Genomic DNA, 27,988 nt, shown 5'->3' with positions numbered 1-27,988 from the left:
GGGATCATGAAGAGCAGCTGAGGCTGGGCACTAAAAGAAGCCAGGGAAATCCATTTGCATTTGATGGCCCAAGACTGAAGGGGTCTTGCAAAGAAGTTAAGGCTTGGCACCATGAAGAGAACCCATGAGAGGCTACTGGTGGCACCTGGTTGCAGCAGCGAACTGGAAATGCCAGTACCAAGGGATGATCACGAAGAATAGAAGCAGCAGGGAGTGGAGTCAGTCAGAGCCTAGAGTGCTACAGAGGGCAAAGCTGAAGAAGTGACCCAAGCCCTTTGGAGGCACCAGAAGATCATGTGTGGATCCCAAACACTGGAATAAGAAGCTGTAAAGCTAAAGTTGCCTTGAAGGCCCCAAGACGTTAAAGATGCCAGAGCTGCGGGAAACCTGCTGAGGAAAGCTGCCAATGGGGAGTGGAACCAGAGAGTAAGTTTGTTGCTGCTGAATGCCAGATCTGCCAACAGCAGTCAACAAGGATGAGAGGAGCTGGAGGTCTGAAGAGCGCTTTGACATCAGACAAGGAGGCGTGGAGTCTGGAGTTTGCCCAGCTGGATTTTGGTCTTCTTTGGTCCAATATTTTCTCACTGTGTTATTTTGGAATGGTAATGTATATCCTGTAATGTTTGAGGTAAGTGATATGCTTTTTGATTTTGACTTTATAGTAGATTACAACTAAGTGATTGAATAAATCTCAGAAGAGACTTTGACCTTTGGACTTTTAACATTGTTGGGACTGCTATAGACTGGGGACTTTTGAAGTTAAACTAAATGTATTTTGCACAATGCATAATGTTTAGATTGACCCCTCCACACCCCCCCATAGACTCATGTGTTTGAACAAGCCTATGGGGGTCAGAGAGTGGAAGGTGGTGCTTTGAATATGCTTGGCCCAGGCAGTGGCACTACTAGGAAGTGTGGCCTTTTTGGAGTAGGCATGGCCTTGTTGGAGGAACTGTGTCACTGTGGGGGTGGGCTTTGAGACTCTCCTCCTAGCAACGTGGGACACAATCTTCTGATTCTCTTTGGAATAAGATATAGAATTCTCATCTCCTCCACTGCTGTACCTGTCTGGACACCATCATGCTTCCTGCTTTGATAATAATGGACCGAGCCTCTGAATGTGTAATCTAGTCCCAATTAAATGTTGTCTTTTATAAAAGTTGCCTTGGTCATGGTGTCACTACACAGCAATAAACACCCTAAGAGTCTACACTCATTTCTCTGTCTTCACTATTGCCACCCAAGGACAACACTTGACCCACTATAGCTACTGTATAGCTACTTGGACTCCATCTTGCCCACTTCTGCCTGACCTCCTTAGAGGTAAAAGAATTCTACACATGTCCTTTCTGCTATCCACTCAGTTTTTCAGTGACAGCCACCTCAGAGCCAAATCTTTGCTTGGTCTCCCTGGAGATCAAGCAGCTGCTACTTAAAGTCTGACCTCCCCTCTGGCAGTCTAACAATCCTTCACAAGTATAGAGGTACCTAGGCTTACTCAGCTTAACAAATGGACTAAGTAGAGAGCACTGTGCTGAGCTACACTCCATAGAGAATGACCCATGGGATAATGACCAGTGAAGTAGCATGTCCTTTAGTGTGTGTTCCCAATGAGTGTGTACTACCCATACTTAATCATTATCATTGCATAACAGTATGATTATAGAACTAAGTATAAGTCAGTGAAATGTAAATAATAACTTGCTATTTCTAGAAAGTTGAATTATTTGGAATACAGCTTGATAAAAAGCACAGTGCTAAAACAAAATTACTGTTGAATTATAAGTGGAAGCAAGTAAAAAAAAAAAGCCATAGGATTCTGTCACGTGACTTCATCAAAGTCTTTAAGAAGCTGAAATAAAAACCTTTAAGGATAAAATAACAGTAGGGAAAATACATTTAAGGAACCAAAACAAAGACAAGTCCTTAACTCTATGAAAAAACACTGGCCATTCAATGTATATTTTTGGTGGTCTGAAGATAAAAGTTTCAATTATCAGTTTTATGGCTCTCTATAAGTGACATTTTTATTTAGCTTAAAAAAAAAAATCCCTCACTGGGTATAGCAGCACACACCTTTAACTCCAGTACTCAGGAAGCACAGGCAAGTGGATCTCTGTGCGCCAAAGGCCAGCCTGGTCTAGTAGTTGAGTTTCAGGGCAGTCAGAGCTACAAAATGAGCTCTTGTCCAAAAGAAAACCAAAAAACATTAAAAAAATTTCCCTTTCTGTCACAGAAGAAATAGATAGCTTCTAGCTCCTACAACTTAGGGAACTGTTTTACTCCCTTGCCAAAAGTTTCCCTCTCCCACTGTCATCGAACTAATAAGCCTCAGCTCCAAAGCAGCCAGCCAGCCTGCCTGCCTGCCTGCCTGCCTGCCTGCCTGCCTGCCTGCCTGCCTGCCTGCCTGCCTGCCTGCCTGCCTCCCTCCCTCCCTCCCTCCCTTCCTTCCTCCCTCCCTTCCTTCCTTCCTTCCTTCTTTCTTTCCTTCTTTGGCAGAGCCGTCTCTGGCACTACCAGGCAGAATCAGACTCCCCCCTTCCTACAGGATCCCCTAAGCTTTGACCCTGTTTCCAGTGGCAGTCACCTCTGCTTGTGAATGGTTATACTATTTATCACCTAAGTATACTGAAGGCTCTTCCCATAGCACAAGGGCTTCAGTTTTTCATTTTGGGTCCCCATTAAGTAGTATATTCCTGGCATACAACAAGCACAGGAGAGACAGGAGAGAAGTCTGATAGACATGTAACGTAAGGAGGACAGCAATTGGTTTTAAAAAGCATCAGTCTCTTTTGTTTAAAAGCCCAAATTTCTTGATTATTTACCTTATATCTAACTCAACATACAATTTTACTTGATTACAATGTAATCTTAACTCTTCACGGTTAAAATACTAAATTAGAGACATTTATCATTTTCACTAGTCAAAATGGTCCATGACTGACAATGTTATACAGACAGCAACAAAAAAACCAAGGCAGTAAAAAGCCACGTCCCTAGGCAGCAGAAACTCAGTTGGGGGCATTTCAAGTCTAATATTAAAAGCATACCCATCTTAGCAAGCCTGCAGCCCAGGCTTTGTAATCCCATTGAAGGCTAAGGTAGGAGAATTCAAAAGTCAAGGCCAACCTGGGGTGAGAGCCTGATGTGAGAGGGTAAGAACAGAATGAGACGGAGAGTAAGAGTATACCTCTAGGGCGGGGAGTATAGGCCTGCACCTTCATAACTGGCTCAGAGTCTTAAATCAATAAACTGCTGTCTCTTCTACTTAAAAACATCACAGTTGACAGGCCATTGTCTATTAGAACACTGATTTTATTTTTGTAAGCTTAATTATGTTGCTAACAGTGCTGAACTAAGAGCAGTGGGATCACAGATGTACATAACACAATTCTAGCTTGAAGACTTGACACCCAAGTTTATATTTAATAGCCTGGAAATATTTATGAAAAATTATAAACTCTGCCCACACACATTCTGAAAAGTTTTCATCTAATCATCTGTGTGACTAGATTTTTGAGTATTTGCCTCAATTTATCTCAATTTTGGCTGTGTGTACACAGGGCAGGGCCCTCGGTGAGGCCTGTGATAAGACAGTTGAAGTATGCTGTTTTCAAAGCCACACATAAGATTCTATACAGTCAGGAGTAGAGGAAATAAAAATAGAGCTGGGATGTGGTTCAATGGGAAAGTGCTTGCCTCGCACATAAGAGGCCCTAAGTTTATCTCCAGGACTGGAGCATGGGTGTGAGGAAAAAATATAAATATTATGGGTGAAAGAGACATGCCCCCTTTAAAAGCAACTAAAAATAAATTAAATGCCTGAAGATCTAGCTTACCCTTTCTAGGAGACTCATTTCTTGGAATTCTGGACTCGTGTTAGATAGCCGTTGCAAAGTATGGGTCAAGTCATATGTTGTTGAAAAGTAAAATCCATCCGTACTCAAGACATGGTTTAGCATTGCTAGGAAAGTTTTATTATCTTGTAACTGTAAGAAGAAAAGGGAGGGTTTAAGACAGGTCACAGTTGAAAAGAAATATATTAGCATGAGAAGACAGTAAAATTAAGAACAGTCCCACTAAATATCACTGAAATAAGCACTCAGCCAGACATGGGAACATTCCACAAACACTGCAGGTTACTAAACACACTTGGTTCAGGTACAGCTTCCTCCCTTTGGTATCAACTATTTAAAACAGAAGAGTAATTTTAAGAAACACCATCACCTTAGGTTAAAACACAGACTTCAGTGTACTACACTTCTTAGGTTCTCTGTCCTTCACTACCCTGCAGTTACCATCATCATCCTCACTAGCATTGAAACAAACAAATCAAGAGATTAGCACTCGCCTCACTGTCAGAAAACTGCATTGGTTTGGGTCAGATAGGAAATAAAACAATCATTTTTCATTAAACAAAGATTAGAAAGCCTAGTAAAAGAAGTATTACCTGTATTTTGGAATTATAATTTTAGCTGGTTTTCCCAGTTAAAAACAATACTGACTTTTAAAAAAAGAAAACTTGTTTAAAAAATAAACTGCCAAGGTTTGGTAATGTTTAGTAGTCATCAAATGATTAATATGTAGACTTACATGTCACAAATGTATATACTACACATTTGAGCACAGAATAGCAAAAGCAAAAAACATGCAGTAAACATCACAAAATTTAGCTTTATGGTTTGACAACATAATAGTCACAAAGAAATTTTCCAATATTCCTAAGTAGTTACAATGAATACAGTTACTTTTATTTATACAACACATATGTGGATGTACACATATTGGTGTGTATGACATTGCATGGGGGTTGGGGGCATAAAAGCCAGAGAATAGCCTTGGGTGTTATTACTTAGGATACCATCTATCTTTTTTTATAATTTGTATTTATTTATTTTGTGTGTATTGATGTTTTATCTATATAGAGGCAAAACATATGCATACATGTAGGTATGTGTGTTATGTATGTATGTGTATATGTATGTGTGTATATATGTATGTATGTATATGTATGTGTGTATATGTGTGTGTATGTGTGTATGGATGTGTATATATATGTATGTATGTATATATGTATGTATTGTATGTGTATGTATGTGTATGTATGTGTGAATGTATGAGTATGTATGTGTGTATATGTGTATGTGTGTATGTATGTATATATGTATATGTGTGTATGTATGTATGTGTGTGTATGTATGTGTGTATCTATGTATGTGTATATGTGTGTATGTGTGTATGTGTACCATGTGTGAGCCTAGTGGCAGAAGAGGGCATCAGATCCCCTGAAAGCAAAGTTATGGATAGTTGTGAGCCACCCTGTGGGCGTTATGAACCAAATCCATATCATCTACAAGAGCAACAAGTGCCCTTAACCACTAAGACATCTCTCCAGGCCCCACCATCTCTCTTTATTGAGAAACAATTTCTTAGAGCCCTGGAATTCATGGATTAGTTGAGGCTGTTTGGTCAACAAGGCTTAGGAATTCATCTGTGTCTGTCTCCTATCATCACTGGATTGCATGAGTAACCATGTTTGGATTTTTATAGGAGTTCTAGGGATCAAACTCAGGCCCTCATGGTGGCAAGGCCAAGTGCTTTAAAGACTGAACTCTAAGCTTCGTTTTTATTTGTTTAAAGTATTATTTCTCATGGAGAATGAATGTACTAATATATCAGGAAAAAGGAAATTCTAAAGTATAAACAGCACATTTTACAGTTTTACTTGGTAAGACAGTGCTATGATTTGGTGTTTTTACAGGTAAGACCTATGTTTTGGAAAGCCAAGTCTTGTAGAAACAAACACGGTTTGCTTCCTCCCTGAAGGTAAGATGTGTGTTGAGTGTGGAAGAGATATTTTCTGGTATGCTGCCTTTGTGCCTATGTAAGTAACCCTAATTTTTAAAAAAGCATTATTTATTTATGTATATAGGTACACTGTAGCTGTCTTCAGACACACCAAAAGAGGACATCAGATCCCATTAGAGATGGTTGTGAGTCACCATGTGGTTGCTGGGAATTGAACTCAGGACCTCTGGGAGAGCAGTCAGTGGTCTTAACCACTGAGCCATCTCTTCAGCAACATAAGTAATCCTAATATACTGATTCACACACAAAGAAACAAAACATTAAAAAAAAAATTAACCTTGGTAGTCAGGAACAGGTGCATGACTTTAATCCTAGTGCCCAGAAAGCAGAGGCAGGTGGATCTGAGTTCTATGCCAGCCATGGCTACAATAGTAAGGCGCTATCTCACCAGAAAACACAAACAACAACAACAAAATGAGCAAGCAAGCAAAGAAAGAAAGAAGAGTCAAGTATAAAACATTTTTAAATATGTATGCTTTAATCCAGGCACTCCAGGCAGAATCTCTGTTGGTTTGAAGCCAGCCTGATCTACACAGCGAGTTCTAGGACACCCAGAGTTACATAATGGGGATGGGTAGGAAGGACATTTTTAAAGAATAAATACTGTAAATTACTTTGGAAACAAGAATTCTGAAGAGGTATAACTTTGCAACCCCAATCATCACTTCTAGAAAGTTTCAAAACCTCAGTAGGGGGCTCGGTAGATTATTGCTGGGTGGGTATAATGCTTGCCATACAAGCATGAGGACCTGAGTTCAGATCCCTAACCCACCTAACCCTGGCACAGCAGTGCCATCCATAATCTCAGTGCTCCCACAGTATGATGGAATGTGGAAACAGGAAAATACCTGAAAGCTCACGGACCAGTGATTATGGAGACAAACTAGAGACCTGCCTCAAACAAAGGTGGGGACCAACACCTAACATTGTCCTCTGACCCCTTCATGTACAACCATGACACATACCTACCGATTTATACACTCACACAAGCACATACTCACTCAGAGAGATTTAAAGGTAGAATAGGGGGGCTGGAGAGATGGCTCAGCGGTTAAGAGCACCTGACTGCTCTTCCAGAGGTCACGAGTTCAATTCCCAGCAACCACATGGTGGCTCACAACCATCTGTAAAGAGTTCTGATGCCCTCTTCTGGTGTATCTGAAGACAGATACAGTGTACTTATATATAATAAATAAATAAATCTTTAAAGGTAGAATAGGGCAATACAATTTGTGAAAGTATCTCACAAATTTCAAGCAAAAATACCTTTGGGAAATAAGTATTATCAATCTTTACTTTGTAACAGTATAAAAATTTACCATGATATATATGTATATTTTGGGGTGGGAGGTTGAGACAGGGTTTCTCTGGGTAGCCCTGGCTGTCCTGGAACTCACTCTGTAGACCAAGATGGCCTCAAACTCAGAGCTTCTCCCGCCTCTGCCTCCCAAGTGCTGGGATTAAAGGCATGCACCACCACATGATGTTATATTAACATTAATAACAAATTATTTTACATAAGCCACTGAAAAATTGATTGTTTTATAACCTTTATGAAAATATTAAAAATGTTCTTGGGAATGAAGAGATGGCTCAGTAGTTAAGAGCAGTGGCCGCTCTTCTAGACGACTAGGGTTCAGTTCTCAGCACCCACAGCTCACAATCATCCATGACTCCATTTTCAAGGGACTCAGTGCCTTTTTCTGACTTCTGTAGGCAGCAGGCACATATGCAGTGCACATACATACATGCAGGCAAAACCACAACGACAAACATGAACCAGCTGGTGGTGATGATGCACACACCTTTAATTCCAGAACTCAGAAGGCAAAAGCAGGCAGATCATTGAGTTGGAGGCCAGCCTGGTCTACAGAGTGATTTCCAAGACATCCAGGGGTACACAAAGAAACACAGCCTCAAAAACCAAAAGGAAAAAGGATGTTCTTATTGCCAATGAGGCCTTCTCCTTTTAACATAACTGTAGCCATTTTGTATTCAGTCTCCATTTTGCTCACAAGGTGAAAGTAAGTTCAGGTTCTCAGACTGCTTCCCAGAAGTAACTATGCATAGCTGACACTGAAAGGTCACAACACTATGACTGTATTACTTATGTGTAGGATGATGAGCACTATGGTGCCGGACCTAGTGTGGGATAAAAGACAGCATTTAAATAAATTTACAGCAACACTTATGCTGTGTTATCTCAATGCTATGAAACTCCCCTGTTCACCACCCATCCACTATCCCTCTTACCTCATTTAGGACCAAATCGCCTAAATGTCAGCTGATATTTTGTTTAGTTAGCCAAAATGTTGTACTGCCTCCACCCTTGTCTTCTGAACTTCTGAACTTAGTTTTTCCTATAAAAAGCCTGCCCTAAGAACATACTAGCAACACAATTAGGTTCACAAGTCCTTTGTTGTGGACCTGATCAATCAGCCTTGGGGCATGCGTTCAATAAACTATTTTTGCTTAACTGAAATCAGCAATGGTCTGTGTGGTAATCCCTGAACCCCAACAATTACAAGTTATAAATGAATAGTGAAAGTAATGTTAGCAATTGTGTTTAATGAGCAAATATATTTCCATCTCTGACATAGAGCCCCATTATACAGCTCAGCTGGGCCTGAACTCTGGCTCCTCCTGTCTTAGTTTCTGAGTGCTGGAATTACAAGGGTGTACCATTACACCAGTAGTAGGTACTGCTGGGTTCAGATTATAACTCAAACTATCAGAAACATAAAAATTACTTCAAAAAAATGTATCAAGAAACCAGAGCAGTGCCTGCCTACTGCTCCTTGTCATATAATTTATGATTGAGAATATCTACTCTGACATTGGTAATGTTACCAACTTTTCTAAGTCTAAAGCAGTTTTTGGCATTTTATCTTTTGCACTCTAAATGCCATACATATAATAATTTAGCAGTTTCTTTAACAGAAAGTGTGTTGTGGTTATCATTTGCTCTTCCTTTCTGTCACAGCCACTCCATTGTGATGTAACTGGGTAACAAAACCTCTGGCTTTGTACCCAGTCTCTAGACTGGTGACTGCCATGTTCCCCTAGTCAAGCTACGCCATGGCTGCATCACTACGTCCAATTTCAATCACTTTCAGAGTTATCCTTTTTGTTTGTTTGCACTTTCATGTTTGCGAAGTTACTTCTTCAATTCATATGCCATGGTCACTAACACTTACTGTGTTGTTAGGGGTGTAGTGTTAACTAAATCAAGGAACTGAATCTGTGGAGAAAGGAAATGAGCAAAGACAAGAATATGTGAAAATATATGCACATGTTCTGTACACACACACACACACACACACACACACACACACACTCTCATTCATATGTGTGTGTGTGTGTGTGTGTGTGTGTATGTCTCCCATGTGATTAACAGTGAAGAAAACTCTCTTCTGGAAGAAAAAAAGAAATGAAAAACAATTTTAAAAGTATCTAATATTTTATTTTTCTATAGTGAATACTCAGCTAAGGCCGAGTATTAAGTTCTTTTATTTTTATCTATTTTTGGTTTTTCAAGACAGATTTCTCTGTATTTCCCTGACTGTCCTCAAATACACTCTGTAGACCAGGCTGGCCTCCAACTCAGAGATCTGTCTGCCTCTGCCTTCCAAGTGCTGGGACTAAAGATGTGCATCATCTGGGTTGGGGATTTAGCTCAGCGGTAGAGCGCTTGCCTAGGAAGCGCAAGGCCCTGGGTTCGGTCCCCAGCTCAAAAAAAAAAAAAAAAAAAAAAAAAAAAAAAAAAAAAGATGTGCATCATCACCCAGAGTCCTTTGGAAGAGCACCCAGTGCTCTTAACCACCGAGTCATCTCTCCAGCCCCTTAAAGAGAATATTTTTGTGGATAGGTAGAAACATAGTAGAACAACTTCATTTACAAGTTGTTTAATGACTAGGCTTATAAGAAATCCATCTACATTTTACAACCCCCTACTGCATGGCATTTTTGAGCTTTGCAATTAGAAACTACTAAAGTCTTACCTGAATATCAGTTAAGTGTAACATTGTCTTCTTATAAGAAAGAACATCAAAATCTGTGGCTTTCCAGATTACATGATTAAAAAATTCACCTACTTTCATCTTTTTGGTAATGACAACAAGATAATTGCCTGAATAAAAGAAAAAGAAAAGGCCAAATGTTTAAAAAAAAAGATGCAGAATGGGGCTGGGGATTAAGGTCAGCTGGTAGAGCCTAAGGCTCAGCATGTGAGACCCTGAGTTTGAGTCCTGCAATCATAAAAACAACAAATAGTCCTTGTATGTAAACTTTAAAGCCTGGAAAAATAAGACTGCATTGAGCTCCTCCAATAAAAGGCCCCATTTTTTAAAGCATTCTTAAAGGTTATGAATAGAGTAATATACATTTCTAAAAGAAATCCTATTAAAAAGACAATTCTTTTTCTCAAAATAAAAGCAAACCTTTTGATAGCCAAAGAATTGAGTGTAGCTGGTAGAGAGTAGAGAGAAAATATTTTTCCTCTCCTGTCACTCTCAAGGCACAGAGGACTCTGCTCGTCACTGTTTTCCCAGCCTGCACCTTGAAACACTAGAATTCACAAGAGCTGACTAGTGCAGGGCAATCCCCTCCCGTCTACACCGTTCCTTTGTCCTCATTACTCTAAGTGGTGGGCAAATGTGCTGGGGCAGAATACCTACCTAGGTCCTGTGAACCTACAAAGAACAGTAGTTAGAAAGCAGCATCACAGCAGCCCAACACAATATGCCACTCCTTACCCTGATCATTAACATGGTTCCCTCACCCTTCCTGTGTGAGACAGAAAACAGAAGCTGAGGTCTTGCACATGACAGGCAAACACTACCAACCTATAACCCCAGCTCTCACACTGATTTTAATAATCTTTGGGTTCCATGTTCTACCTCCAACCGCCCTGCCCAGAGATTTACTATATATAAATCTTTCCTAGAAGCTGTCAAACTTTGCTACATTATCTTATTACTTGTATACCTCCATCGCTAGACTGTGAACTAAAAAAAGGAACATTTGAAATCTTTTGTAACAGCACCTAACATCGTGACTGAAATTAAAAAAAGAGAAACTTTTTAAAAGTTCAATAAAATGAAATTCAAATGGAAATGCACCTTGTTGCACATGCCTATAATCCCAGCATGTGGGAGGCAGAGGCAGGATAGTGAGTTGGAGGCCAGCCTTGAAAATAGAGTGAGTTCAAACCCAGCTACAGTTATAGATTAAGACCACGTGTCAAACAATACCTTCTTAATAATGCATACCAAATACTACAGTATAACATATGCTGTCCCGTCAGTATAAGGCTGAGGGGTTAGCATACTCTCACAAATCAATGCATTAAAAATTTTAGATGGGCCAGCCATGGTGGTGTATGCTTTTACTCCAAGCACTTGGGAGGCAGAGGTAGGATCTCTGCGAATTCCAGATCAGCATAATCTATATAGCAACTTCCAGGATAGCCAGGACTACACAGAGAAACCCTGTCTCAAACAAATGAACAAACAAACAAACATTAAATGTTCTCAAAATTTATGAAAATTTATGAACTTTCAACTGTAGAATAAAATCGAATGTGAAACCTTTCTTTTAAAAAGAATACTTCAGGATGATAAATTTAACTGTTTAGAGAATATTATTTTCTAGAAACTAATGACAAATACTTAACCTGGAGATTTAGCTAAAGAATGACAGGAACACTTTTTCATTATCTAATGTTATTCATTTAATTACTTTCTTTGCTCATCATGGCTTATTTCCTCTTACCTGCCACCAGATGGATTGTGCCCATTATCCCATATATTGGTCTTGTAACAGCAGAAGGGGGAACATCTTTTTTGACTTAAAAAAAAAGAATAGAAAAGTTCAACAACAAAATAGAAATCTAAAGTCAAATAAATCAATTTAAACAATTTATTCTAAAAGCAAAACTAGCATTTTTTTCATTAATATCAGACCCCCATTTTTGCAGAACATAAAGAAGTTTATGTGATATTAAAAGAAGATGGTATAAAAACAACATACTTGAGTTTCCTCATCAGGGAAGTTGTGGGTAATTTCTAATGTTGCCAGACTCTGAGCACTATCAATCCCTTTAACAGTAAGTAGAAGTAAGGATTTGAGACAAGAGTCCACCTTCACATAGAAGTAGAGCGGCCCATCCACGTCTGGAGAGTCAAGTGAAGAAAGGAAGCAAGGGCTTCCTCCTCCGTGTCTAGCAGCAGTGTTCACAGGCAGGCAACAGGGCAATATACTAACCTTGATCTTTTTTCAATATAATTGTATCTTAGAGAATGCATTTCAGAATTGTTAAACTTTCAGCCAGTAAGTTTCACAGAACATATTTTGTAGTAATTTTGTTTAAAAAACAATGCCCCAAAGGCAGATGGAAGAATTCCTTATCAAACAAGCTTGTTTTGGTTGATTCAAATTCAAATACCACTATTCATCTCTCACTCATATGAGAACAGAACTGTGAGGGACAGTAAAAGAAAGCAGTCACTCTCTAACACAAGGTGTTCTAAGCTATGTTGCTGAAAAACTTTATTTTATTAAGCTTTTTTTCCCCAGTTTTCTTTCAACTTATTATCACCTAGAATCTCACTACTGTAAACACAAATATCTTGGTCCTTAAATTCAGTGAGAGTAGTAATTCTCTAATTCTAATTAACTAATTCTATATAAAATACTAAAAATGGTCAAGATCCATTCATGCTTGTCCTCAATTATTCAACTGACTTAACAATAATTCTATAATTACCCAGTCTGAAAACTAGGATGAGTCACATGTCAAGTTCAAGGATAGCCTACTAGGATGCATGGCAAGATGGTATCTACAAACGAAGAAAAAGAAGGAAAAAAAGAGAGCCTGAGCAATAAACAGCCCAAGAGAATATTTGGTTCTGAATATACAGAATTATTTGGCAAACTCAAATGTACTACTGGTAGAATGGTAAGATTTATTGACCAGAGCAAAGTAACAAAACTGTAGAAATTCTCGGGATATATGTTACTTTTTCATGGAAGAAAAAATAATCTACTTCCTATGGCCACAGTCTGCATTCCTATTAGTAAAGAGAATCTGGATGAGAAACAGCCAGTGAGTTAGCCCCTCACTATCACTTTGTATCAAAGTTATTTCACTCCATCAAGGACTGTTGGTACTATCACCTTACATCAAATCTGCCTTGATCATAACACTTCAGTCCACTAAAATGGAGCTGTAATCTCTACCTACAAGTAAAATCATTGCTAGTCCAAAAATAACTGAGAATACACCTTACTAAAACACTTACAAAGCAGCAGTTCCTGTCGCTAACTAGTGAGTAAAGGCGCAATGATGCTGAGTGGTATAGCCTATCTCTGCAAGTATACTAATAATAGTTAAAATTAATCTGCTACCTCGAAGAGAAACTATCAAGCAAGAGACAGAATATGTTAATTATCAACCTAAAACAGAACTCTAATGACATTTATCAAAGAAAAACTAAGATGCTTGTAGAAATAACCAGTTACCTGTGCATATGGTAAGTTTAGTTATATTTTTCTTACACCTTATTAATCTACTGAAAATATTTTTATATTTTACTTTACCTATAGAAACATTACTACTAAATGCATACTCTAGCTATTCAAATATTTTGAGATAGGGTCTCTGTTGGAGTGATGTTTTTGTACACTGTGTAAAGATTATGCTTGTACTAGTCAAATGCTGGTTTCTGAACTGGCAGAGATCTGATTACAGGCCAGATTTTGATATTGTTAAGCATCTCCTGTCTTAGCTTTTTGTAAACAATGGTCTCCAATACCTTCTGATTGGTTAAATAAAGAGCTGAACAGCCAATAGCTGGGCAGGAGAGAATAAGGCAGGACTTCCATGCCCAGAGAAGTGAAAGTGTCTCAAATGTCGAGATGGGACCCTGGGTGTCATCATTAGGACATGGGTGAAGGAGGAGGTGCCAGGCCAGGACTAAGATGAAAGGTAATGGGCCACATGCCTGGTAAGTAACCAGGCCAACATTATTCGGTTAGAATGGCTCAGAATCTGCTCAATTACTAGTGCAAATAATTAGTGCTAGAAGCTTATTAATAAAGGTCCCCATGCCATTACTCAGAACAGGTTTCAATAGATAATGCTGGCTGGTCTAGAACTTGATAGGTAGACCAGGATGATCTTGAATGCACAGAGATCTGCCTGCCTTGTCTCATAAGTGCTAGGATTAAGAGTGGACCTTCAGTCAGGATGTACTGGTACGCTCCTTTAATCCTAGCACTTGGGAGGAAGAGGAGGATCTTTGTGAGTTCAAGGCCAGCCTGGTCTATAGAGCAAGTTACAAAATAGCCAGGTCTATACAGAAAAACTGTTTCAAACAACAATAACAACAACAAAGAAAGAAAAGTGCACCTTCAAAGATTTTCTTAAAAATAAATAAAAAAACATAGGGTTGGAGAGGTGGCTCAGCAGTTAAGAGCACTGACTACTCTTCCTCTACAATTCTCAGCAACTTTATGGTGGCTCACAAGCATCTGTAATGAGAGCTGATGCCCTCTTCTGGTGTGTCTGAAGACAGCTACAGTGTACTCATACAAATAATATAAATCTTTAAAAAAAAAAGAAACATGTAACTGTCTAGAAGTGAACTGGAAATGTTAAATCAATAAAATATAACATTCTAATGTGCGTTGTGAATATCCTGGTACTAAACCAATGAAATATAAAATTCTAATATGCTATTTCTTGGTGTTTAATAAATGAAAAAAGAGATTCTAATATGCTATTACCTGGCATATTATCATCAAAATTAACATTAATTTCTTCAAAACTCAGATTGTTCCATAAACACAACTGGGGAAAATATTTTTCACACCCAATGGAAGCAAAAAATAAAACTAGATTAAAAAGTCAGCATCGCTTGCAATACTCAGAAGTTGTAGCCAATGAATTTCATTTTATTTTTCATGTTAAAAATACCCTCATAGTTATGAAACTTTTCAAAACAAGACCAAAAGCAGTTGTGAAAGCTCATGACACTTAAGCAAAAACATCTTCACACTCATTCAAATGTCAGCTCTAGAATGAGTTTAGATTCTGAAATCAAACCTATCACAATACAGATAAAGAAACAGGAATAATCTGGCCTAGACACGGTGACACACACCTATAGTCTCGGCACTTGGGAGGCAGATGCAAGAGGATCCAGAGCTCTGGGTCAGCCCGAGCTACACAATGAATTCTAGGACAGCCTGGATGACACAGCGAACCCTTTCTCAAAAAACACCTCCCCCTAAAACAAATGGAGGCAGCAAGAATTAAGCTTTCTAATAAGACACTCAAAGAGCCTCATAATGACGCACCACTGACGTTTGATCACTGGGATCTCAGTACTAAGTCTTTCTGGAATGCTCTGAAAGTAGCTAGACATACCTGCAAGGGTGACCTCTGTAGACACGCGGTCAATGATGAGTACATCATCTGCTCCATCATCACAAGCTTCCACATAAAACTTTTCAGGTGTAATATGCCTAAAAAAATGGTAGGCATAAATAAGTCAAATAAAATCAAGACTTAAAAAATTATTATAACAGGACTTTAGTGTTGCATAATTTCCTACTTCTAAATAGGTGGCACCACTAACTTCATTCTCCTGTGAATTACCCAGTGCTTATTACACTGTCCACACGATGTTATATAAAGTGTTAGGGAGACAGTTCAACAGACTAGTACTTGCCTTGTCTGTGCAAGGCCCTGCCAAACAGCTCAGCGTAGTTACGGACTAGTTCAAGAAATATGAAGGATTAGCAAACAGGAGGTAAAAAGGTGACAAACAGTGCGGATGAAGCAAACCTTACCTGGAGAAGTGAGGTTGCTGCCACTGCAGGCAGAGTTCAAGTGTCCTCCCCAGACACACATGCGCCCAAAAACCCCCACCAGTCTTTACTGCTGATTTACCAGACTTCAAAGCTGTGTGTGTGATAACAATCTCAGGCCTTACCCTTCTCGTCCCACTTAGTTTTCTCACTCCCATGATTCTGCTTCATTTTGTCTGAAAAATCTTACACAAATCCACACTGCTATCACTGACATCATTTCCTACTTACCTAGAATGTTATCTGTTGTTACAGAAATGTGTCCTATAGCAGAATTTTTATAGTTACTGTTCTGACTGAGTTTTCTGAGAAACAGCCAATCACTAACTACTCAAATATAGCTAACATTCATTTATCAGTTAATATTAGAGGAGATCAATAGAATATATTCCTTCATTTTAAGGAGAATGTTAAAAAATTAAAATATTATACAACAAAGAAGGCAAATCTGTTTCAAATTACAATATTCAGTAGTTCACTTCCTTTTATTGCCAGATACATTTCATTAAACACACACATCATCATTTCTTCATCCCTTGGTTGACAAGTATTTGAGCTGGTTTTTTGGCTTCAGAGTTGTATTAGTAATGAAGGTGTCATAAACAATTGTTGAGGTTTGATCTGTTGCTAATTATAATGCTAAATTCTGTATCCCCAAGGTCTAGTTGCCTTAAGAATGAGTGAATTCTCATATAGGCCAGCTTTTGTTGTGCAAACCTTGATCCTTAATTTAAAACTATTGGTTGAATAAAGATGTCCACAGCCTGTGGCTAGGCAAAATAGTTCAGTTTCCAGGTTTGAGGTCTGAGGCAGAGACAACGAAGAGGGAGAAGAGAAGAAAGAAGGTGCCATAGGATAGGTGGACCGTGAGCACATGGCCATGAGGGCCAGCCTGCTGGAGTAGAGCATGGCAAGGGATATCTCAGGGTTACTGAAAGGGAAGTAGACATAATAGTACAGAGAACTGTTATCTGCCCAGCTCTAGTGCTTTAAGGCCTATTATAAGAATAAAGGTTCTGTGTCTTTTATTTAGGAACTAAATGATCTAAGGAGGAGAAGAAACCCCACAACAATCAATCTTGCACAAACATTCAGTGAATGTACTCCTATCTACTGAGTAACTACCCAGAGTACCCTGGTCATGTCCCACCAAACCAGAATATGTGTGTTTAACTTGTGCTGAAGAGGGAGAAAAATGGGAGATTGTGTGCACAAGAAAAATCTGTGGGGTAGAGGAGGTGTTCTGCCTCGTAATACCAGCAGGGATGATAGCATAAAAATCTCCATGTTTACCAAACTGTATATCTTAAATATGTGCCATGTGACCTAAATCAATATCCAATAAATATTTACAATAAAAAGAAACATAATAAAAAGAAAAAGTAAGTCCTGAAGCAAAAAAAAAAAAAAAAAAAAAAGGACTTCCTGACCATTTCATCATAGGAAAGTGTCCGAGTTTCAGTTTCTATTGCTCTGATGAAAGAGTCTTCCCTCCTAGCCTGGCCAGTCTAGATTCTTATAGCATTCAGGACCACCAGCCCAGAATCTGGGCATCACATACAATGGATGGGCTTTCCCACATCAATTACTAATTAAGAAAATGCACTACAGACTTGATGACAGGTCAAACCCAGGAAAGCATTTTCTTAATTGAAATCCCCTCTCTCCAAGTCACTCTAGCTTGTGCCAATTTGACATAAAACTGACCAACACAAATAGTTAACTTTATCTAGGTCCAAGTCACTTCAAACAACAGTTTTCCAGAGCCAGGGCAAGAGCAGACGCCTGAGATTCTAACACATGGAGGCTGAGGCAACAACATCATTGCATTCAAACCCAGTTTAGGCCACAGTCAGATCCTGCTCACCTCCCTCAACTTTAGCCCCATCTGCACAAAGTATTTTATGTGTATATAACTATATTCCAGGGTAAGATTTCCTGAGTAGTGTTCATTTAAAAATTATGTGCTAAGCATTACACCAGCATAAGGACTCGAAGACAGGTAATAAAATATATAACACAAAAGAAATTTTGAGTAAACCTGAAAAATAGACTTCTTTATAAAGTTTTTGAAAAAAGTGTTCTCTCTACAATGATGGCATTTTGAAAAACCTCATCATTGAGAGTCCATCCATGCCACAAGTCTTTGAAGCTTTTAAAGACATGTGCTGTGGAACAAACATCTTACTGCACTCTCTAAGGCACAAGCAAACTTAGAACTTGCAAAAGCCATGTGAAATGCTTTCATGTGTGGCCAATGCTATCACTGAACATCTTGCCTCTCTCTCTGAGTGTCCTATGACATTAAGGTTCACATCAATTAACAAAGATGCTCTTCTCACCTGACTTTTAAACAAGAACAGTGAGAAGATATGGTTCATTACCTATGCTGCATTAGTATGAAGAAAGCCAACAATTAATTATTTATTCCAGCCCAGCACTGGCAAAGCAACCATCCACAGTCAGTCAATCAAAGCAGGCTTACAGGCTTTATTTATATGGGAAATCAAAGCTATAAAAACTGATCAATGGCATCTGTGCTGGCTAGTTTTATTCAACTTGACATAATTTAGAGTTCTCTTAAAGGAGGGAACTTCAATTTTAAAAAAGCCTCCAAAAGGTCTGGCTGTAAGGCATTTTATTAATTAGTGATTGATGGGGGAGGAACCCCGCCTACTATGGGAGCAGGCAGAGCAAGCCACGGGGAGCAAACCAGTAAGCAGCACTCTCGATGGTCTCTGCATCAGCTCCTGCCTCCTGGTTCCATCCCTGTTTGAGTTCCTGTCCTGACTTTCTCCAATGATGGATTATGATCTGGAAGTAAGCCAAATAAACCCTTTCCTCCCCAACTTGGTTTTTGGTCCTAATGATTTAACACAGCCAGTAAGCAGCACTCCATGGCCTCTGCATCACCTCTTGCCTCCAAGTGCCTATCCTGCTTGAGTTCCTGCCCTCACTGCTTTTAAAGATGAATTGCTATATATGGAACTGTGAATGAAATAAATCCATCCCTCCCCAAACTGCTTTTGGTTATAGTGTTTCATCACAGCAATAAACTAAGATAGCATTTAATCAAAACACTTCAACAATGTCGAAGAACATCACTTTAGAAGTAGTCATCCTGAAAAGGCGAGCGACAGCAGCAACAACAACAGAAAACACAGATGTTCTTATCATGACTATGCTAGTTACTAGCTTCACCGTGCTGGCTCGGTTATAAATGTCTACTCAGTTTTGGGCTTATCTGAAAAGTCTCTGGATCACAGAACTTGCTTTCTAGTGGGAAACAAACACTACACAGGGAAGTAATTCAATAATTTTAGACAGGGGAAAATACTGTGAAGAAAATAATGGTAGGTTGGTGAAATTGGTGATACAGGATACCAATCTTCTTTAAGGATTAAATGAAACATTTAAAAGCTGTTAGGCACAAGGAAAAGACATCTGGTGTTCTTAATTAAACCTGGGGGTGACAATGCTCACATCTACCTCACAGAACAGTAAGAGTCACACGAGCATTTTTGTGGGTAATAAAAGCTGACACATAGGAATGGTACTTTTGCTTTGAGATAATATGCTGCACAGGCCAAGATGCTCTTGAATTTGTGATCCTCCTACAGCTAGAGGAGCATCTATCCTTACTATACCTCGTAAAATCTTGGGTGTAGTTAGTTACACCTGTGCCACAGCACTCATGTGTAGCTAAGAGGCTAACCTCAAATGTCAGTCCTTTATCTGAACATGTAGCTAAGACATGAGAACAGGAACAGGCTGCATAGCTAAGCTTTAATTTAATCATTTAAACCCCAGTGGTGTTTAAATGATTGCTTATATAATCACTCCAATAATGGTATTTCTAAAGGAAAAAGTCTACACTTTACACTTTAATCCTAGAGTTAAAAAAAATCTGTTTTATTTTCATTAACAGTAAGCTTAATATTGAAAGGCCCCAAATACTGTATTCCAACTTATCTGGATAGAACTTTTACCAATACAAACCTACATATTTCAAAAAAACATTCTTAAAATCAGACTATTTTACAATTCAAAGTAAGAAACCACAGTGATTTCTTAGGAGTAAAACCATCTAAAATATCAAGGTTACATAAAACAATGCTCTGATTTATTAAAGACAAATGTTCTAGGCCAGAACCTTACTAATGCTGCAACCCTTTAATACAGTTCCTCATGTTGTGGTGTCCCCAACCACAAAATTATTTTGTTGCCACTTCATAATTAATTTTGCTACTGTTATGAACTGTAATGTAAATATCTAATATACAACACCCAAGGGGCTCATGACTCACTGGTTGAGAACCACTATTCTAGACAATTAAAACATTGTTTGGCCAGTGAGATGGCTCAGCTGTTAAAGCACCTGTCACCAAACCTGATGGTCCAATTCTGGGATATACAAGGTGAAAGGAGAGAACCACCTCTTATGAGTTGTCCTCTGGCCTCTATATGTTCATCATGGCACGCATATGCATTCACACAATCAATAAATGTTAAGAAATTAACTGCTTAAAAATTCTGAAATTGGGGCTGGAGAGACGGTTCAGCAGTTAAGAGCACTGGCTGTGGGGTTGGGGATTTAGCTCAGTGGTAGAGCGCTTGCCTAGCAAGCGCAAGGCCCTGGGTTTGGTCCTCAGCTCCGGAAAAAAAAAGAAAATGGAAAAAAAAAAAAAAAAAAAAAAAAAGAGCACTGGTTGCTCTTTCAAAGGATCCAGGTTCAATTCCCAGCATCCACATGGCAGCTTTCAACTTTAACTCCAGTTCCAGGGACTCTGATACTTCACACAGACATGTATTCGGGCAAAATACCAATACACACAAAATAAAAATAAATAAATATTTTTAAAAATTCTGATATTTGTTGTGGTTTGTCCTAAAGTTATCTGTATTTTGATGCTAATTTCACTGTCCCAAGGACAGCTACCTAGTCATGTACTCAGGAATTGGGTGACTTCACCAGAACCTCCCCATTGAATTTGTAAAGTACAGGTGAAGGGCAGGTACAGGATAGAAAGAGGCCTGTCACTGAAAGAGAAGGAAGGATGGGCGGGAGAGAAGTTTGAAGGAAGAGGAGACTAGGGGAGAAAGGAGACAGGACAGAGGAGAGGGTGAGAAGCCATGACAGGTGATGTTAAGATTCTGCTCTGTGTATTTTACAGGTTGTTATTAATGTTCCTAAAGGATGGATGGTACCGAGCTTTGTATGTTTAAGTGGGCAATTATATCTTATCAATTGTGTGTTCTTTTATGTGATGGTTTGAGTGTAGGAAAGTGTGTGGCAGCAGGAGACTCTGGGCCGCCGAGGAGTTGGAATGTGTTTCCGCCAAGATATCTAGCAGATATTTTGGGGCACCGCGGTGCAGACCTAGTGAGGTAAAATACAACCACACTTATATTATTTTTATATTTTTACAACAGACATTTATAAAACTATGAGTATAGGAAAAATAAAGGGCCTCTAGCTCTAACAATGCAGCATAGGATGAGCTTTTAAAGGACAGCAGATGGAGATTACACTCTTGCTATTTTGGGGGGGACAATCATCTTGCTATTTTGGAGGGACAGTCATCTTTACAACTAAAAGCTCAAACAATTAAATCACAGACAAAATGTAAGAAACGAATAATAGTCTTATAGAAAAAAGTAGTCATAAAGTAACTATGGTGGGAAGAACTCTAAAGTTCCCCAAACATTCTTATTTCCTTACTGTCCCACCTGCTGCCCCTTCAGTTTTCTGTTGCATGGTTTAAAATAAAAATGTGCAAAATTAACCTACTTTATATGTATTACTACCAGCCAATTTCTCACCCATTAAAATGGTTACTGCCAAGAAGAGAAAAACAGAAAGAGTAAGTGTTGACAAAGATGTCACAAAATTAGAACCCTGGTGCTTTTCTAGTGGGACAGTAAAATGGTGAAGCCAATGTTAGTCTTTCAAAAATCTAAAATTAGAACTGTCATATGACCTAGCAATCCCCTGACATTTTTTATTTTATTATTTTATTTACTTACTTAACTTATTTTCAGACAGGGTCTCACTAGGGAGCTCTGGCTTCCTGGAACTTGCTGTGTAGACCAAGCTTGCCTCTAATTCATAAAGATATGTCTGCCTTTGCCTCACTAGTTGTGGGTTAAAGGCATGGCCACCATGCTGGGCAGCAATTCTACTTTTGTGTATGTGTTAAAAAATAACTAAAAGAAATCAGGCAGTGGTGGCACACACTTTTAATCCCAGCACTTGGGAGGCAGAGGCAAGAGGATCTCTGTGAATTCCAGGTAAGCCTGGTCTACAGAGAGAGTTCCAGGACAGCCAAGGATATACAGAGACACCCTATCTTGAGAAAAAACTAAAGGAAGGAAGAAAGGAAGGAAGGAAGGACGGACGGATGGATGGATGAACCTAAATGAGATTATTTGCTATATCCACATACCCAAAACAGCTTCAATTGTAATAGCCAAAAAATATGGAACCAACCTAAATGCCCAACACTGGATAAACAAAGTATGGTACACTGCAGTTACATACTGCATAACATTTTTGTTTTATTCATTTGGTGTTGATGTTTTGAGAAGTCTGATGGGTAAATAACTGAGGCTATCTCTGAACTCCTTATACCCTTTTCCTCCTCCTCTTCCGCCTCTTCCTCCTCCTCCTCCTCCTCCTTCTCTCTCTCTCTCTCTCTCTCTCTCTCACACACACACACACACACACACACACACACACACACACACACACACATACACGTGGGGGAGGGGGAGAAGGAGGGAGAAAGGGAGAGGGAGAGAGAAAGAGTGTGTGTAAATGGGTGAATAAATGAACGAATGTGCCTGTAGAGTCTGGAAGGCAGCTTTGGATCCCTTAAAAATGAAGATAAAGGCAGTTGTGTGCTACCCAATGTGGGAGATGGGAATTGAACTCAGGTCCTCTAGAAAAGCAGTAAGTGCTCTTAAGCATGGGGCCATCTCTCCAGCTGAGAAAAGAGGGGTTTTCTTTGTTGTTGTTGTTTAGAAGTAAACTACCACCTGATTCGGTATCTAATAAACATGTCCAGCATTGTGACCTGCATGTGGCTGAGAATAGCTATGAATGCGGCCTGACATACAATCATAAACTTACCTAGCACATTTTTTGTACTTATTTTGTTTGTTTGGTGCTTTTTCTTTTTGTGCAACTTGACAGCACCATTCTCAAGTGTGAACTTTGTAGACCCCAAAGACATTGTACAATGTCAAAAAGCTAGATACACCTAAAAATATTCTTTGCCTTATATTTTGTTTTGGCTGACATTTAAGGAGGAAAGAGTGGTACATTTTTTTCTTTTTTACTTTTGTAATTTCAGATCGTGTCTAACATTATTAATGCTTATGCAAGTAGCCTAAAAAGCTAGGCATGTTGACCAATATCTATAATCCTAGCACTTAGAAATGGTGAGGTAGGAGAATCATGAATTCCAGGCTAGCCTGGGTAGTAGTACTGCCTTTTAAAACAACAAAACAATCTAAATTCTGTTTTCTATGCAAAAAAACCATGTATCAACTATTTCCTCTTACAAGTTTTACACCTGGCTGTCCATAGACTAAGGAGAAAGCAATCTGATAAGAAAAAAAAAAAGGTCATTTGAATAATGCAGTGTAATGGAAAGATCACTAGACTCTTGGCCAACTGTTGACTCTGCTATGCTTAATGAGTGACTTATGTGACCAGGACACCACGTGACACTCTTCAGTGAGGGCAGACTATAAACCAACCTATGAATTCACAGAAGTACTGACATAATGTATAGGAGAGCACTTGAGCTGCTTCAAAAGAACACACGCCAAATTATCCCAGACTTGGTTCTTCTCGAACAGTTCTATACTGAAAAATTCATGTACTCTGGAGATCTATGTAGTAGATGCTTGTCAAGTATTGAAGAGATTTGGACATAAATCAACATTAAGTTACTGATCACATTTTAGATACATTCAAGCAAAGTATAGGCAACTATTGCATCTCTGGTTCAAACAGTACTCTGGATTGGCTGTTCGAGCTTTTAGCCCTCTTGTCTAAGAGAGAGAGTAAACAAATGTATAAATTGTATGAATATTTGGTGCCTAAGCAGTGTCACAATAAATCCTCACTTTTTGGCTTCAAAAACCATAAGGGAGTCAATGAAGGGAAACAAAATTCTCAGAGAAGGTATCTATGAGGTACCTAAGTACTTTATCTACAAACCTCATGAAGTATAAACACTCAAAATAAAACAATTATTCAGAGAGGCTGAGCAACCCGCCCAGGACACAAAGCCAGTAGAGAGTTTAAGAAGTTAATCCATGTCTGCTTTGACTAAACTACCTGAGACCTCTCTTCTTTACTCCAGATGTAACTGACCAGCACGTAGACAGGAGAGACAGAGAAAGCCTTCTGGCAGAAAGATAAATGCAAACCCAAGACTGGAGTTAGCAAAGGAGCAGCAACCTTAAGCATGGCTCACAGGCAGTAAAGTTACAAAATTATAAAGAACTTACAATTCAGGTGGCTAAAAAAATGTGGACTTGAAACTGTAGTCAATAGAGTAGGCGTGGAATTGCAACTGGGGATTGGAGGATGAGCAGAGTGCATGCAGAAGGTGAGGCTTTAACAAGGCAGAGATGAGCTGAGCAAAGTGTGTGACATTGTGCAAAGAGTTATTTAATATCCAAGCACGATAACACTTCTGGAACTTATATACCAATACGTCCTCAATACAGTAACTTTCTTTTCTTTTCTTTGAGACAGGGTTTCTCTGTGTAGCCATAGCGGTCTTGAAACTCACTCAAGACCAGGCTGCCTGAGTCCCACTGCCTCTGTCTCCTGGGTGCTGGTTTAGATGAAAGGCAAGGCCCACCATCACCCAACAAAGTAACTTCTCACAAGGCTCTTTTAGACATTTTGTTAAAAGTCCTATTATTCTTAGATAGGTCAGCAACTAATTCAGCTACAAGTACCTCTAAAATAGGATATTCTTTGCCCATGGGTTATATTTAAAAGTTTAAATAGGATGGTTAAAAAGGAGATGAACACAGACTCCAACTCACGAACTCCTGGCCTAAGAAAAACTTGCCCTCAAGGTCTATCTTCACATTTATGAAACATCCAAACCCTAAAGACTGATAGACATGTCCATCTAGCCCCAGACTCAGTTTCCACTTCAATACAAAACCATCATTCCCACTTCTAAAGAATACATTTTCCTTCTATGTACACGTAAAATGGTGTCTGCCTGAACTGAAGTCTGGACTGCAGAGGATGGTAAGGATGGAGTATAAACACTCACATTTTCAAAATTAAAAAAAAAAAACAATTATTCACAGAGGTTGAATAACTTGCCTGGGACACAAAGAGGATGCCTGCCTATATTAAGGTCTGGACTAGTGAGACTTAGTGCCTGGGCAGTTTAAAAACAATCTTCCTAACTCTTATGTTATCCATCTCAACTATTCTTCGATGCAGGAAAACTCAACAATATCCTGTAACTCAAGGCTGAGCTGCTTCAAGGCAAGGCTCCAAATTGCTAAAACACACCTGAGACCTAGTGTAAGATCATGTTCAGCCCTTCAACAACTATCAGGTGGACAATAACCTAATTTGCCAGTAAAGTACCACGTGACTCTGGCCCGACAAAGACCAATATACTTGGCTTCAACTGTCACCAAAAAGGTGATTATTCACTTTACAAAGGAAAACTAATTAAAAGAAATGTGGAGGGAAGTGTGGTTTTCAAAGAGAACTGCAGCCAGAAGAAGAGGCACAAAGGGTGAACTGAAGAAAAACAGGAAAAGTGTTGGGCAGCTGGCCTCCCTCCAAATTCTGTACTCCTAACTTTACACTTTCAGTTGTTCATCAGGAACACTCAAACTACATTTATTTCCCTGCGAACGAATTGGGATGCCTCTGTCTAATTAACAGGATATTTTAACTTGGCTTTTCACGTTATATTTGCTTCCGCTACTAAAGGCATTCCCAGACTATGGTCCGTGGTAAATTATTAAAGCGGTTAGGGCAAAGTTATTCATAAACAAGAGTACGGGTGCAGAGAGTAACAGCAAGAGAAATTGTCCCCCACCCATTTAACCCAGGACGAGCCAAAGAGCTTATAAATGTCTATTTTCTGCACCTCTATACAACCAGAGGTTGGGTTTCAAAACCTCAAATATCTGGCATTGCTAAAAGTCAACATTGCTACGCCAAAACTAGAGGCGAGTCTATAGCTGTCAACGCATTCTGCTGAAAAAAGCACAGTAAATTCGACCGGCCCTTCGGACGTCTGACTAAATTATTGCTGCGCCCTAAGAAGGACCCGTCATTGCGACTCCCAGGCTCAGAAAGCCAGAAACCAAGAGAAAGGTTTGCTCTGCCTGCGAACGCTAGAGCACTCCCGGACGTCCAGTCAAAAAGGCCTCTCCCGGAGGCCACCCAGGGAAAGTTGTCTGCAGCAGTTCCTGGGGCTACGGATTCCAGCTCGGCTCACCGCGCCAGGCCCAGAGGCGGTTGACACTGCGGGACACCGGCCTACGCTGCAGCCAGACTGGACGGAGAAAGCCCAGCCCCGGGGCTGGGCCAGTGCGGGCCGCACACACCCGGGCCTCAGCGCCCGCTCGCCCTTCCTGTCAGCGGCCGCAGCACACGGGACTTACAGCTTCAGATGCTCGTAGGCTGTGGCCGCCATCGTGCACCTTCCTCCGCTTCGCTCCACCCGCAGTGTACCCCGATGCCACCACGGCGCCGGTGCGACCGCTCCCCAGGTGCGGTGGCCAAGGAGCCTCGGCCTGGTCCCACCCCCTCCCGGGTCCACCTCTCGGGCGAGCACGGGAGCCGGTGGCGGACAAACCAGTGAGCCAGCCGGGATCTGCGAGGTACGCCTCCGATGAGCGGATTGGAGCAGACCAAAGAACGGAGTGACGTCGCCTCTGGGGATTGGTGTAACGCGTTGCGGAGAAAGGCGGAGTCCGGTTAGCGTTGCGCTGAGTTGCGACATTCAACAAACCGACGAGACTGGAGAGTTAGAAGCAGGAAGCGTATTGAAGCTGTGTAATTGGAGATCAGTCATCATAGAAGAGGCCCCCTCAGCACTGGGCCAGTGGCGCAATGGATAACGCGTCTGACTACGGATCAGAAGATTCTAGGTTCGACTCCTGGCTGGCTCGAGATGTGCGTTCCTTTTTTCTTCCTATACTGTATACGTTTTGAGTTGAACGTTGCAAGGCCTGCTTGTAAAGGATCGTAGCTATAGTGTCAAGATCAAATATGTTGCGTCTTAATGTTGCTTTGCTCAAAATAATACCTTCTTAGCTGTATTTGAAACCCGGAGTTATCCAAAATGGCTTGCAAAATTTCTAGCGCCCCTGTTCTTAAAATTACGCAGGAGTCTGTATACCGCTAACACGAAAACATTCTGATTGAGAGTGGAGGTTTGCAATCAGGGATATGCGTGGCCAATGTCTTCCCACCTCACCGAAAGCTCCTAGCAGGTAGAACCCAGGCCGCACCGACAAGAGAAGGGCGTCGATTCTGCTCTGCAAGACAGTTCCGCAGACCTGGGACCTCTACCGGCGGCCTTGGCTAGCTCCGCTTGCAAAGCCAACCTAGCCTCCATTGCACAAGGAAACCTTAAAAATTCGGGGATTTCGCAGTAAGAGGCCCAGAAAAACGCATGACTATTCACTTTACGTAAGACCTGAGAGCCAGAAACAGATGTGACGAAGGTGGGTGGGAGAGCGGGGCTCAGCTATTCGTTAACCAGTCATTCGATGATTAAGTTGCCCTAGATAACATACCCCACTCCCCGAGAGTTTATTAAAACTGTATCAAATACAGGAAATTATTAGGGGCAGAATCAGAGCAGGGGCCAAGGGGCGTGGCTCACTCTTGGAGTCCTGACTGCTGGATATAGAACAGGCCAGATACCTGCCTCTGCTTTCCAGAGTGCTGGAATTTAAGGTACAAGACATCACACCAGGCTTCTACACTTCTGAGGTTTTAGTTTGCTGTTAATGACGTTATGGTGAGTTGTTTTTCCGAGACCGGGTTTCCCTGTGTAGCTTTGACTATCATGGAACTCGCTTTGTAGCCCAGGCTGGGCTCCAACTCAGAGATCCCTGCCTCTGCCCCCTGAGTACTGGGATAAAATCATGCACCACCACTGCCCGGCTAACAGTTATTTTTTTGTTTGCTCTTCAATTTTTTGTCTGAAATTTAAGGTCATTAAGTTGT

The 27,988-nt window shown here is 40.2% G+C and overlaps 1 protein-coding gene and 1 non-coding gene across 4 annotated transcripts in view; one reads left to right on the top strand and one right to left on the bottom strand.

The window, feature by feature from the left end:
* Sacm1l (SAC1 like phosphatidylinositide phosphatase) overlaps positions 1-26,541 on the bottom strand; it is a 62,745-nt gene extending 36,204 nt beyond the window's left edge. For 2 of the 3 annotated variants that reach the window (NM_001357497.1, NM_053798.3), the window contains 5 exon segments: positions 3,840-3,989; positions 9,870-9,997; positions 11,641-11,715; positions 15,299-15,396; positions 26,413-26,536. In NM_001357497.1, the coding sequence (NP_001344426.1) occupies positions 3,840-3,989; positions 9,870-9,997; positions 11,641-11,715; positions 15,299-15,396; positions 26,413-26,444 (483 nt within the window). In that variant the 5' untranslated portion in view covers positions 26,445-26,536. 3 annotated transcript variants of the gene reach the window in all.
* A 308-nt stretch (positions 26,542-26,849) lies between these two features.
* On the top strand, positions 26,850-26,922 carry Trnar-acg2 (transfer RNA arginine (anticodon ACG) 2). The gene has a single exon. It is a non-coding gene; the product is annotated as a tRNA-Arg (tRNA).
* Positions 26,923-27,988: the final 1,066 nt, after the last annotated feature.

The sequence above is a fragment of the Rattus norvegicus genome, chromosome 8 (genome assembly GCF_021556685.1).
Source record: "Rattus norvegicus strain SHRSP/BbbUtx chromosome 8, alternate assembly SHRSP_T2T, whole genome shotgun sequence".
NCBI lineage: Eukaryota > Metazoa > Chordata > Mammalia > Rodentia > Muridae > Rattus > Rattus norvegicus.
This window is presented reverse-complemented; position numbering and strand designations above follow the sequence as displayed.